Source organism: Cupressus sempervirens, chromosome 4, assembly GCF_028749045.1.
Source record: "Cupressus sempervirens isolate cs-2001-9-10 chromosome 4, ASM2874904v1, whole genome shotgun sequence".
NCBI lineage: Eukaryota > Viridiplantae > Streptophyta > Pinopsida > Cupressales > Cupressaceae > Cupressus > Cupressus sempervirens.
This window is the reverse complement of record NC_143121.1, coordinates 854797142-854811610: the sequence shown is the minus strand read 5'-3', so window position 1 is coordinate 854811610 and position 14469 is coordinate 854797142. Positions and strand designations below refer to the sequence as shown.

Sequence of the window (14469 nt, the reverse complement as noted above, 5' to 3'; positions counted from 1 at the left end):
AATATATTTTATAACCTCACTCTGTTTTGTGATGAGCTCAAATTTCAACATTGATTTAATCTTTTCACAAAGTGGAAGAATGCAAAAAGGAATGATCGAAACTAGTGCATGTACAGACTTTTATAAAAAATACTTGTTTTGTCTACTGTATTCTTCCCGTAAAAGACATACAATGTTAGAATGTTCAACCTTCTAAGGACAACTACCACGTAAAAAACATGACCTCCGTTACTGAGAATAAAAGTGAATCTCAGATGTACTGAAGAAACGTTAGAGAGAAGCAGAGCATGGATGAATTGATCAAATGAAGGTGGACGCAAACTGCTCTGTACTCTCGTGAATTCACATGTACTACAAACTGTTTATATCCAATGACACCTGTGCATAATCAGCACAACACGAGGTGAGCCTCTCTATATTAAATAGATCTCTTCCTACTTGCATTCCATACAATTCCAAGCTCAGAACTTTATAATAAGTTCATTCCAAACAATACCAAGCTCAGCTTTATAAACTGAGCTTGGATCCATCTTACTATTGATTTTCTGCCCTTTTGTCCCATTGCAAGCTGAATTCCAAACAATGGAAGCTCTAATTTCTGAAAGATGTTTCCTTTCTGTTATTATTTTATTTTGTGTGATTTTCTCACCTAGAGATTGCAATGCAGCTAGATTGATGGGCACTTCTAGTGACAATTCTTATTCCAAGAAGAATAATCTAACATTCAATGTGCTATCATATGGGGCCGTGGGCGATGGAGCTACGGACGATACAGAGGTGAAGTCAAAGTTTAGAGTGTGTTGTTTAAGTCAAAGTTTAGAGTGTGTTGTTTAAGTCAAAATTATCGTGTAAATTAACGTCTATATTATTTAATATTCAGGCATTTCAATCGACATGGAAGGCTGCGTGTGAAGTCAAATCCGCAGTGCTCGAGGTTCCTCAAGGATACTCTTTTATGATTCAATCTTTGATGTTCTCAGGGCCTTGCAAGTGTGGGCTAACATTTCAGGTGAGATTTCATATTTTATCTTCACTGTCTTTTAACTGTTATATTATTGACTGTGTTACACACACTCATCCATGCATGCATTGGCTTGAATTGTAGGTGGATGGAGTTCTGCTTGCCCCTGATGGACCCAAGTCCTGGAATAAACATTCCAGTGAAAATCAATGGATTGTTTTCTACAAGCTGCAGCAATTTATTCTTCAAGGACAAGGCCTCATTGATGGGAAAGGAGAAAAGTGGTGGGAACTTCCATGCAAACCACACAGAGTAAGAGTCAAGAACCCACATTGAGAATTGGGTATAAATTGAGTGCATTGTGTCAGAATAGTATTGAGATGGATGATTTTTGGGAAGTCTAGATCAATTATCACTTATTAATGCATACATTACATGAACCATTACTCATACTATATAGATCCATAAATTTAATTCATTCCAACATTGATTCATTGTTAACCTTTGTTTGTTTGACAAAACCCAGGGACCAAACGGGACAACATTGCCAGGGCCTTGCCTGAGCCCCACGGTAATCATCTTTGCTTTACTTTACTTTGGAGTTTAATATGAAGCTTTATTTGGAATTTGGGATGTGCCAAAGAATAAACAACTCGTTGTCTGTGAATACTTTTTCATTAAGATATTTTTCGTACATTAGAAATTTTTGTTTCTGTTTTGATGTACTTGCAAGGCTATAAGATTCTTTGAAAGCAGTGCCATAACTCTGAGAGACTTGAGGATCAGAAACAGCCCACAGTTTCACGTGAGGTTCGATGGCTGTAAATCGGTATTGATCGACAACATAATAATCGATTCTCCCGCATTGAGTCCCAACACGGATGGTATTCATGTTTCCGGCACACAGAATGTTGGGATATACAATTCGAAAATCTCAAATGGTGAGTTTAATACAGAAAGTAGGAAATAGTGAAAGGTAGTATCTTGTTTGTGGAATTGATGGTTGTGTTGTAGTACGAGCAGGTTGAAATGAGGATCCGTGACTTTGATTGACAGGTGATGACTGCATATCGATTGTTTCTGGAGGAGCCAATGTAGACATACAGAATGTGACATGTGCACACAGTCACGGGATCAGGTATCTTTTACTTTCTCCCTCCCTCCATATTCACATGTTCATGTTCTCTAAATCATGTTACTTTAGATTCACATGGGTCAGGTAGGCTATAGAAAGGGACCCTCGTTCTGTTTCTCTTGTTGAGAGGTTAAACAATGTTATCTTTTCAATCTTTCTCCATAAGAATAAATCCTTATCTTTCCAAGTTTTATGTAATTTAGATTTATGAAGACATACTTCTTCTTAAATTTATTGTAGAATTTTATATGGAGTACAAGTATTGTTCAACTATTTCTTATATAAAGACCTTAAGTTTTAGTTTCAGTATCTCTTGTGATAATAGAGTCTACACTTAACCATACATGATCTATAGTGAACTCAATAAACTGTTCAAATAGATCAAAGACACATTGTCTTCATGTGTAAATTTTACTAACTATACGTGTGAAACGATCATTTTAAATGCGCTCTCTAATTTTATTTTAAAATAAGTAATTTATTTGAATGGAATTCTTAAGTAAAATATGTAAAGAGGTCCACTAATTCCATCATGTTCATAGTGTAGGTACATTTTTTTTTTTGAATATCAACATTTCCCATCACACTCCAAGATCTATCATTCAGATCATTCTTATTATTTCTTTATCTTGATTATAAAAAACATATTATATGATCTAAAATTTAAAAAAATAAATACCCAATTTAATAGAAGAATATACACTCATTTAAAGTCTTATCAATTAAGTATTTCAATTAACTGTCACCACATTTCCAAATGGTATTGGAAGTTGGTCATGTCAAAAGTTTAGTGATGCACAAATTTGTTCAAAATATTAAAATTGGAAAACTACCAAATTCTAGTAATATTAATGAAAAATGAGTTGCATAACTTTTAAGAGGGCCTATTAGTTGAGGGTTGTGGCTATAAAGTCATAAATTTGGTTTCTTTTGCATAACTCTTTACAAGTTTTAGAAAATGACTTAAGTGTTCCCCTTAGTATGATAAACTAATTGTGTGGTTGCATAGCAGTTGTTTTAGTTGAGCATCCCAACTTCATACTTATTGGAAATTTCAAATCACTATTTTGAAGTGACTTACTTGACAAGTAGTCTACTTATGTCTAAGGTTTGAGGATCACATCATCAAATACAATACCACATGAGCATGCTTTTTGAAAACGGGTTCAAAAAGACCCTCCAAAAAGTGAGAATGGCATACTTACATGTAATAAGTCATATTGTGATGGTGCAATGATGTGACATCACCTTATTAACTATATATATTACCACTATCAAGTCACACCTATTAATTCACTAATGTCATGAAGTATTAACATTGAACCAATAAAATAATGAGAACACAAGTATTGTGAAGCTCGTATTAAACAACTAAAATCTTTCTAACAGTCCCCCATCTTGTGTGTTTCTTTTGAGCAGCATTGGAGGTCTGGGAAACCACGATTCACAGGCCTGTGTTACCAACATCAGCGTGAGCGACGTGGTGATCAGGAACTCAGACAACGGCCTTCGGATCAAGACGTGGCAGGTAAAATCCACATCATCACAACAACAACAACAACAACAAAAACTCATACTTTATTGGGCATCCGAATTGAAGCCATGTTTTGCATGCAGGGCGGGCACGGATCAGTATCCGACGTGAGCTTCGAGAACGTGTACGTAGACAACGTGAGGAACCCGATAATAATCGACCAGTATTACTGCTTCACGAAGGGGTGCCACAACAAGACAGAGGCCGTGTTCGTGTCGAACGTGGACTACAGAAACATCCGTGGAACATACGACGTCAGAACCCCCGCCATGCACTTCGCATGCAGCGACACCATCCCCTGCACCAACATCACTCTCGCCAACGTCCACCTCGTTCCTTCGCAGGGCCAGATGATGGCCAATCCTTTCTGCTGGAATGCCTACGGTACCATTCAGACTCTCACCGTTCCGCCTCTCACGTGTCTTCTCGAGGGCGAGCCTCAGTCTATAATTCAGGGTAGCAGGGACGCTTGCTCCTATTGACCCCCTGTTTCTCTCTCTCTCTTTTTCTTCTTCTTATCACTTAGAATATCTCATGGATTCCGGTGCCCTTGAGGTAGCACGAGAATCGTTTAGATTTCACTCTTCATGCCCTGTAGTTTTTTTTTTCATAATTTGAGGGTCTTGGACTTTGTATAATGCACAATCTTGATTGTCATGGAGTAAATTGGAGTATCTGGTTTCTGTCGATCTTCCCGTGACTTTCTATAAACGCCACTAATGCCGATTCTTGATCTTTATCTCGACCTTAAAAGAGAGATCAAAGGGCTAATTAATCGTTTTTTATTGTTAGAGATGACCTCACCCACTGTCTAATCTATAAAAGGAAAAGTTATTGGAAGACACAGTTAAAGTTCTCGGGCCAAAACTGCAAGCCCTGGAAAGTGGAATCCAACACAAATGGGAAGTAATGAATTAGACATGTTGCCGACTTCACTCATTTAAAACAATATAAAAGTGAAAAAGAAAGAATAATCAAATTGAAATGTAAACATCGAAAGGGGAAAGGCTGGGAAATTAGGAATGAAACATGAAGAACAAGTGCAAGGGACAAAAGCTAAAAGCGTATTTTTATAGCAGCGGTTTTGATATAGTGGGTATTTTTTTATCATAATAATTATATTATGAGAGGAAGGGAAATAATCTTTTTGCTAGGTTTATTTTTGTCCAATTAGTTGTTAGGTTTTGCGAAGTTGTTCAAAGTTAGGCAAAACTTGTCTCACACTTAAAAACTAGGTCCTATTCTTTAAAAGTGTCAAATATCTAATATTCAAACGACAAAAATGGGAACATGACATCCATTCAAAAAAAAAATTTAGGGTCCACATGTGAGAAATACAAATTAAATTTAACTCACAACTTAACCCTAAACCTTAAAAAACTTTGCCCGGCACTTAAAAGTTGCTCGGCACATGAAGGTGCCGAGTGCCAGTTTTACTTGGCACTTGAAGGTGCCGAGTGACAGGCAACAGGTGCCGAGTGAACTCAGCACAAAGAGGAGCTCGGTAGCAATAGATGTCGAGTATGCTCGGCTCCAAAAGAAAAGCTCGGCAACAATAGATGCGGAGTGAGCTCGGCTCCAACAGAAAGTTTATAACTTAGAAAATTTCAACGTGAATGCATTCACCATTAAAACCAGAGAACCAAAGCTTTAAGCTTTCAAACAAATTTCTCAAATGCAACATACAAGGAAAGATCAATAGATTCAAGTATGCTTGCTTGCTTTCTATTCAACTAAGATTTAAACTATTACAAAATCTGGGAGCATTCGGCTTCAACCAGAAAAACCTAAAATAACCCTAAACTGATTATGCTTCAAAAAACTTTAAACTTGCAACTCTAATGGCTGCATACAAAGGTGCCTGGAGCAATCACTCCTTCAACAGGACGAATCTAACAATGAAAAACTGACAGAGTGAGCAAGGGAAACACGTGCAACTGCAAGCACAAACTTCTTTCCTTCTTCTTTCTCTGCTCAGCTCTGCAACTTCTCTGATCTGCTTGATCTGCACTTAATGAATGAATGAATGTAGAAACATTCCTTTTGTCATATTCTTCCTTTCCCTCTCAACATTCAAATTTCAAACTCTCACCTACCAAAAATGAATGCCTGTCGTTCATGGATGCTTGCAATGACTTGACAAGGTAGATGGGTGTGGGGCTCGAGGACAACCTGCAAGCGTTGATGTTTATTTCCAACACTCCCCCTTTGTCCTGAGACCCACAAACAAGGATCACTGTTGATCCAAATCAACTACACCAAGACTCTGTCTTAGGTGCACAAAAGTTCCAATGGCTAATGGCTTGGTAAAGATGTCTGCTAGTTGCTGCTCAGACCTGCAAAATTCCATCTTGATATCCCCATTCTCCACCAACTCTTTGATGAAGTGATATCTGATCTCTATATGCTTTCTTCTCCCATGGAAGACTGGATTCTTGGACAATGCAATTGATGAGATGTTGTCACAATGAATTGCGGTTCCATCCTCTTGCCTTTCATTCAAATATGTCAAGATCCTCCTTAGCCAAATTGCTTGACATGCTGTTGCATTTGCTACAATGTATTCAGCCTCTGTTGTAGATTGAGCAACAATAGGTTGCTTCTTGGATGCCCATGAAATTGCACCCGATCCTATATGAAACATGTATCCGGAAGTGCTCTTCCTATCATCTAAACTTCTAGCCCAATCACTATCAGTATAGCCAACCAACCTGAAATCATTTGATGCAGTATACAAAATCTCAAATCCCTTGGTACCTTTCACATACCTTAAGATCCTCTTTCCCGCTTGCCAATGGGAATCCTTTGGTGTTTCCATAAATCTGGAAATTAGACTTACTGCATGAATTAGGTCTGGCCAAGTTGTAGTCAAATACATTAGACTTCCAACCATACTCTTGTATAGTGTTGGATCCACTCTCTTGCTAGAGTCTTCCTTGCTCAACTTCAAACCTACTACTGTTGGTGTGGGGGCTACCTTACTGTTCTGCATTTTAAATCTCTCTAAGATCTGCCCTGCATACTTTTCTTGAGAGATGAAGATGCCATCATGCATTTGTTTTACTTCTATGCCTAGAAAGTATTTCAAGAGACCTAGGTCTGTCATTTCAAATTCACTTTTCATGGCCTCTTTGAACTCACCAATTTGAGCCTTATCATTACTAGTAAAAATCAAGTCATCTACATACAAGACAACAATCAATACATTACCGTATGCTGCCTTGATGTAAAGAGTGGGCTCACCATTTCTTTTGCTAAAGCCATTGCTCATCAAATATGAGTCAATCCTACTGTACCATGCCCTTGGAGCTTTCTTGAGCCTATAAAGAGCTCTCTTCAATCTATATACTTTATTCTCTTCCCCTGCAATTTCATAACCAAGTGGCTACTCCACATATACTTCTTCTTTTAATACACCATTAAGGAAGGCGAACTTCACATCCATTTGAAATACCTTCCACTTGTGCTGAGCTGTAATTGCTATGACAACACGCACAGTTTCCATTCTTGCAACAGGGGCATAGGTCTCATCATAATCTCTTCCATACTGCTGTTTGTAGCCCTTGACTACCAGCCTTGCCTTATGCCTATCAATTTTGCCTTCAGCATTGCATTTGGTCTTGTAGACCCATTTCACTCCAATCATTTGCTTCTTGGGAGGCAAATCAGTTAGCTCCCATGTCTCATTCCTTTCTATAGCATCTATTTCCTCATCCATGGTCTTACACCATTTCTTCTCCTTAATAGCTTCTTCAAAATATATTGGATCACTATGAGAAAATAATGCAAAATTAACACTCTCATCATAATCTTCATACCTTTCATCTTGGTATATCTCCCTAAGACTCTTGGTCTTTCTTGGTAATAGGGAGGAGAGTGTGGGATTAGAATCTTCATTGCTGCTGCATTGTTGACTAGCTCGATCTTCACTGGTACTCGACACTGACACTCGGTCATGCCTAGAGGAGCCCGACAATGTCTGAACCTGCTTGCCTTTTCTTCTATTTGCTCCTTCTTCTTGCTGTTCATCAGCATCTTCTTCACTCATAATTGGCACTTTACTAGAAGTGCTTGGTGACTCATCAATTGATCCATACCAAGACTGATTTTCAAGAAATTCCACATCTCTTGAAAGCATCATCTTGTTATTCAATGGGTCATACAATCTGTATGCCTTTGATTCTGGGCTATACCTTGTGAAAATGCATTTCACACCTTTGTCATCAAATTTTTGCCTTTTCTCTTTAGGCACATGTGCATATGCTACACATCCAAACACCCTTAAGTGTTCAACTGTCCATCTTATATGTGACCAAGCTTCCATTGGAATTCTGTCATAGACTGCCTTTGTAGGACACCTATTAATTAGGTAAACTATTGTTGCCACAGCCTCTCTCCAAAATTCATTTGGGAGACCTTTCTCTTTCATCATGCTCCTTGCCATTTCAACAATGGTCCTATTTTTTCTTTCATCCACTGCATTCTGCTGTGGTGTATAGCTGGCTGTGAGCTCTTTCTTAATGCCATGTTTCCTGCAAAAATTTACAAAAGAATTGGAGGTATACTCCCCTCCTCTATCTGATCTTAGGACCTTGATATAGTCTCTACATTCTCTTTCAGCCCGGGCTTTAAATTCTACAAATTTATCAAATGCTTCAGATTTATTCTTTAAGAAATACACCCATGTCCTACGACTGAAATCATCAATGAATGTCATAAAATAAGTACTCCCCCCAATGGAAGTAACTTGCATAGGACCAACTAGGTCGGTATGCACTAACTCTAATGGATATCTAGCCCTCCTAAAATTTTCAGAATTAAAGGGAAGCCTATGTTGCTTACCCAAAATACAAGCTTCACACTTGTCACAAGAATTTCTTACACGTGGCAAACCTTCTACCATTCTTTTATTTGACAATAAATTTAAACCAGCATAGCCAAGATGACCATACCTGAGGTGCCATAGCCGTGAGGGGTCTTCAATCACACTCTTTAGAGCTGATTGTGTAGGAGGTGCAGCACCAACTTGAGATGAGAAACATGTCTCAATCCCCAAGGGAAACATTTGTTCTTTGTCATTTGAACTGCTGCAAGTAGGTTTTTGCTCCCATCCTTTTCTTGAATGACAGACATGTCATTCTCCATCAGCACTTTGTATCCATTTTGAATGAGCTGACCAATGCTCATCAAATTGTGCTTCATACCAAGGGAAAAATACACATTTTGTATTTCCCTTTTCTCACTGGTGTGGACCATAATTGATCCTTTTCCCACAACTGGTAGGGTTCCATTGTTACCCATCTTAATTTTTGATTTGAAACTCTTGTTAATGAATGAAAACAAGGTTTCATTACCACTCATGTGGTTGCTACATCCACTGTCGAGGTACCAAACCTCAGAGCTTCCTTCTTCACCAACATTACACATGATGAAGGTAGAAGCATTGGGTCCACTTCCCATGTTCACATCAGCCACATTTGCTTTTCCTGACTGATCATTTTGCTTCTTCCAGCATTCATTTGCATAATGCCCATATTTATGACAGTAGTAGCATTCTACATTACTCTTATTTGAGTTGTAGTTTTTCTTACCTTCTCTTGAGGTATTTTGTGAGCTACTTGCTCCATCTGCTCTTCTTGAGCTTTCTGCTGCAACATTCTTTGTCCTCCATTACCTCAGCCTTTGCCTCTGGAGTTTTTGCCTAAGCCATTTCTTCCTCTCCCCCTTCCTCTTGAATTTGTCTGAGCCTTGAATGCTTTCTCTTGGAAAGATGAAGAAGTAGATCTGTTGATCCTATGCTCATGGGTTTGAAGAGAACCTATCAACTCATCCATTGTCAAAATAGTGAGGTCTTTTGCCTCTTCTATGGTCATCACCAAATGGTCATATTTGTGAAGTAGACTCCTCAATATCTTTTCCACTATCCTCTTCTCTTGATAGTCTTCTCCATTTGACTTCAATTGGTTAATCACATTGGAGGTCCTTAAACTGAAGTCTACAACTGATTCATTTTCCTTCATCTGAAGGTTCTCAAACTCCCTCCTTATATTCTATAACTTTACAGTACAGACTTTATCAGTCCCCTTGAAGTTCATCTCAAGGATATCCCATGCTTCCTTTGCATAATTTGCTGCTGCAATCTTTGGGAATACTGTCTCTGTCATTGCTACTTCAATAAGACTTAATGCCTTCGCATCTTTCCTCCTTGACTCTTTCAAATGAGTCTTCTGTGCATTTGTGAGAGTAGCATACTGAGTTGGGTCTGTTACATCATTGAACCCATTGACCACAAACTCCCACAAATCATTTGCAACCATTATGGTTTTCATCTTCTTTGCAAATGTATCATAATTTTGTCCATTAAATGATGGTGGCTGCTGCCATATCTTTCCTGCATCTCCTTCCATGTCAAATATCCCAAGAAAACAAATGCCTTAACTCACTTTGGATGTGGGGCCTCAAAGCTCTAATACCATGTGAGAAATATAAATTAAATTTAACTCACAACTTAACCCTAAACCTAAAAAAACTTTTCCCAGCACTTAAAAGTTTCTCAGCACATGAAGGTGTCGAGTGCCAGTTTTACTCGGCACTTGAAGGTGCCGAGTGACAGGCAACAGGTGCCGAGTGAACTCGGCACAAAGAGGAGCTCAGTAGCAATAGATGCCGAGTATGCTTGGCTTCAAAAGAAATGCTCAGCAACAATAGATGCCAAGTGAGCTCGGCTCCAACAGAAATTTTATAACTTAGAAAATTTCAATGTGACTACATTCACCATTAAAACCAGAGAGCCAAAGCTTTAAGCTTTCAAACAAATTTCTCAAATGCAACATACAAGGAAATATCAATAGATTCAAGTATGCTTGCTTTCTTTCTATTCAACTAAGATTTAAACTATTACAAAATTTGAGAGCATTCGGCTTTAACCAGAAAAACCTAAAATAACCCTAAATTGATTATGCTTCAAAAAACTTTAAACCTGCAACTCTAATGGCTGCATACAAAGGTGCCTAGAGCAATCACTACTTCAATAGGACGAATCTAACAATGACAAACTTACAGAGTGAGCAAGGGAAACACGTGCAACTGCAGGCACAAACTTCTTTCCTTCTTCCTTCTTTGCTCAGCTCTGCAACTTCTCTGATCTACTTGATCTGCACTTAATGAATGAATGAATGTAGAAACATTCCTTTTGTCATATTCTTCCTTTCCCTCTCAACATTCAAATTTCAAACTCTCACCTATCAAAAATGAATGCCTATCATTCATGGATGCTTGTGGTGACTTGACAAGGTAGATGGGCATGGGGCTCGAGGACAACCTGCAAGCATTAACATTTATTTCCAACACCACATTTATTATTGCACATTACTTCACATTGTGATGATAACATCTGACATGCACTGCACTACATGAGTTTATGCAACCTTGCAAAGGTTATCTATTCCTCGATGTCAGTTTTGCAACATTTCAATGACTTCTATAATGTCACATTATTGTTGTCCCTATGTTGCGACTCTTCCTATCTAGTTCTCTTCAATTATCTCAGAACTTGCACATCGGCCACTATTTTATCATCACTTTTCTTGATTTTTTTTTCTTGGCTAACATCATTTTCTGTAGCCTTTTTAGCTTCATGGGTTTTTAATCTCTGTTAAAAATTGTGCTCTCATTCTCCACTGAGGGCCACAACACCTTTTATTATGATGGAAGTTGTGAGCCCTATTTGTGGACTTTTGCTAAACAATTGTATGTGAATCTCACTTACTTGGAGATCCGTGAAGTGCTCAACATTTTCCAAGACTCTATCAATAAAAACCTTCTCTATTACCAATTTTCACCCCTCTTATTTACTTTGTGGATGTGGAATTCTATTATTGATATTTTTTCAATTGTTCTATCAAAACTATTTTTTCTCTGATAGTGTTTCTTTTATGTAATGGTTTTCAAGTGAAGGAGATGTACAACATCCATCAATGTTCCTTGTCTATGTAAAATGATTTTGACATCCACATTATATATATATATATATATATATATATATATATATATTGTTGCATACATCTGATGGACTTTTAATACCAAAAGAGTTTTCTTATTTGTATGTTTATTTTAACACACACAACTTTTGTTGATGTGTTGCTCAACTTTTGTCTATGGAGTAGACTACATCAATCTCAATTAAAATAAATCAATCTATTTAGGTAACATGCATTTTGCATATATCTTGAACATGGTATCTTTTTGAAATAAAAAAGCTTGACCTAGTTAGTACTTAAAAAAATCTGAATTTGTGGAATTCTCATGTTAACAATCTATGAATTTATCAAATTCAACCATATCTAAAAATCCTAGAGATTTCTTACTTTTCTACACTCTTTATTGAATATTAATGACCACAACCACCTTGTCCATTTTTAATATATAGTTTGCATAGTTGAAACATATTGTTTTCCAAAAGATTACAAACTTTAAGAATAAAATGATTAAATCTAGCTATTAGACATTAAACTAAACTTCAACGACTCATGCCTATAAGAAACATCGCTTCTTGTTCAAATGCATTTTTAAATATGTAAAATCTAATTAAATTAAATTTTACATATATATATATATATAATAAATATATTTTTCCATTCAATTTAATAACTTGGAAATCTTTTATTAGTTTTATTAAACATTGTACTTGAGCTAATATTAAATTGTAATGGATATTATTTATTAATAGAAAAGGACTATTCATCAAAAAAATGTAATGGATGTATTTTTAGTAGTATCAAAGTAATCGATTAATATTTTACGTGTACATTGATGATTTATTACTTATATTATTTAGTATGTTTGTTCATTGATGTCTAGGCTTTAGTTAAATAATGATGCAAGAGCATCCTAGGCTTGCTTGCAATCCTGCATGTTTGGAGAGATGTTTGGTTAAGTGTTGTGGAGCTTGGCAGAAATTGGTATTCCACATGGTCTAGGAGCTCGACATGGTCTTGTAGCTCAGCATGGTCTATGGAGCTCGCATGGTCTATTAGCTTGATATGGTCTAGTAGCTCAGCATGGCCTATGGAGCTTGGAAATTTGCTTGAAAATTTACTAGTGCTCGACTTTGTTTTGTTGACATTCAGCTTGATCTTGTTTTCTATTGGTTTCGAGTTGATTGTGAGCTGACTTTTGGTATTTAATTTATGTATGGGTATTTAATTTGTGTTGTGGCCAACTTGTGGCTCGACCTATATTTAAATTAAAGGGATTTAATTTAGTTTGTAATGAGTTGGCTTGACTTGTGGCTTAGTTGGGTATAAGTAAGGGGTTTTATGGAGCCTTTAGGGGGAGTTATCATTCTAGCTTGGAGAAGAAGATGAATTGTAGATGCAAATTTTGAAGAGCTAGGACTGTGGCTTGAGAACTAGAGGATCACTTGGTGAACCTGAGGGTACAAGTGTGGATTTTCTTGATGTTCTTATCCATTTGTGTATATGGACTAGCTAGGATTGGATTTTTAAGTTGGATCTAATGGGATCTTGCAGAACTAATTCTGTAATTGTTGTTTGTAGTTGGCCCTAACCCGAAAGGCCTTACAATCAGACATATTGCATGTAATTAGTTATATCTATGAATAATGAGTTGTGATTTGGTATCAGATCTTGCATTATTATTTCTTTGTTGTTGTGTGGTCATTTTTTGGGGGTTTGGACATCTCCTTTGGGGATTCTCCTACCTTGCACTGTATTAGATGGTATCAGAGCAACCATTTTCCTGAGTATGTGGATAGATTGCCAAAGTTGTGGTAGTTTACACTAGGACTTGCAGAGAAGGTTGATCTTGTGGTTGATTGATCTTCTGGATTGGTGGATTTGTTGCTTAGGGTTTTTGAAAATTTTGGAAGATGCATCCAAGAAGATTGGACCTTAGAGAAATTGATGATCTTAATGATGTTGTGGAAGAAAGGATCTCAGAGAAGATAACAACAAAGTTCAAATCTGAGATTGCATTGATGAAGAGTGGCATGATTGTTGAAATTGTAAGTGCTTTATGTGGTGTACCTAGGCATGTGGGTATTGAAGGTAGTTATGAGAAATTTGTTGAAGACTTTGAAGCTACTGGATCTAGTAGTAAGGTAGAACTAATCATGTGGAGAGACCTATTGGAACTAGGGTTGGTTAGTTTGCTAGATCTAGATCTTAGGAGAAGCTGAAGCATAAGATGGAGGTTTCTAATTTGTTAGGTACTTTGACTCTTGAAGACTTGGCTGATTGGATTGGTGAATTGGAAGACTACTTCAAGATTGAGGATATTGAGGATCCACTCAGAGTGAGGTTGGCACAAACTAAGTTGAAAAGACATGCTACTCTTTGGTGGAAGGAATTGAAAAGAGACAGAGAAGAGGAAGGTGAAATGAAGATCACTAGATGGAGATTAATGGTCACCAAGTTGAAGGCTAAGTTCATTCTTGTTGATTATGAACTTGAGTTGTTTAAGAGATTGCAAAATCTGAAACAGAAAGATATGTCTATAAAGGATTACACCAAGGAGTTCTATGAGTTGACTATTCGATTTGGTCGTAGGGAATTATCAAAGGAAATGGTAGCTTGGTTCATTAATGGTTTGAGATTCAATATTCAGGATGAGGTTGGTGATGAGACCAGAATATGGTCTATTTTATCATTTCATTTTTTGTTGAATTTGCAAACTTTTTAAAGACTTTGATGTTTAAGAACATGATGTTTATGATAATTTTAGATAGATGTATTCATAATTACTTTCCAAGGCTAAAATTAATATACTATGAAATGATATGTCATTTGATTACAAAATAGTGAGAATTATGTTTTTCTT

The 14469-nt window shown here is 37.0% G+C and overlaps 1 protein-coding gene across 1 annotated transcript; it reads left to right on the top strand.

The window, feature by feature from the left end:
- Positions 1-447: 447 nt before the first annotated feature.
- On the top strand, positions 448-4275 carry LOC149564080 (polygalacturonase At1g48100-like). The gene is made up of 8 exons (XM_089827167.1): positions 448-777; positions 881-1009; positions 1106-1273; positions 1488-1532; positions 1695-1902; positions 2018-2099; positions 3516-3624; positions 3714-4275. The coding sequence occupies exons 1-8, from the start codon at positions 583-585 to the stop codon at positions 4110-4112; spliced, it is 1335 nt and encodes a 444-aa protein (XP_089683293.1). The 5' UTR covers positions 448-582; the 3' UTR covers positions 4113-4275.
- The last annotated feature ends 10194 nt before the right edge of the window (positions 4276-14469 follow it).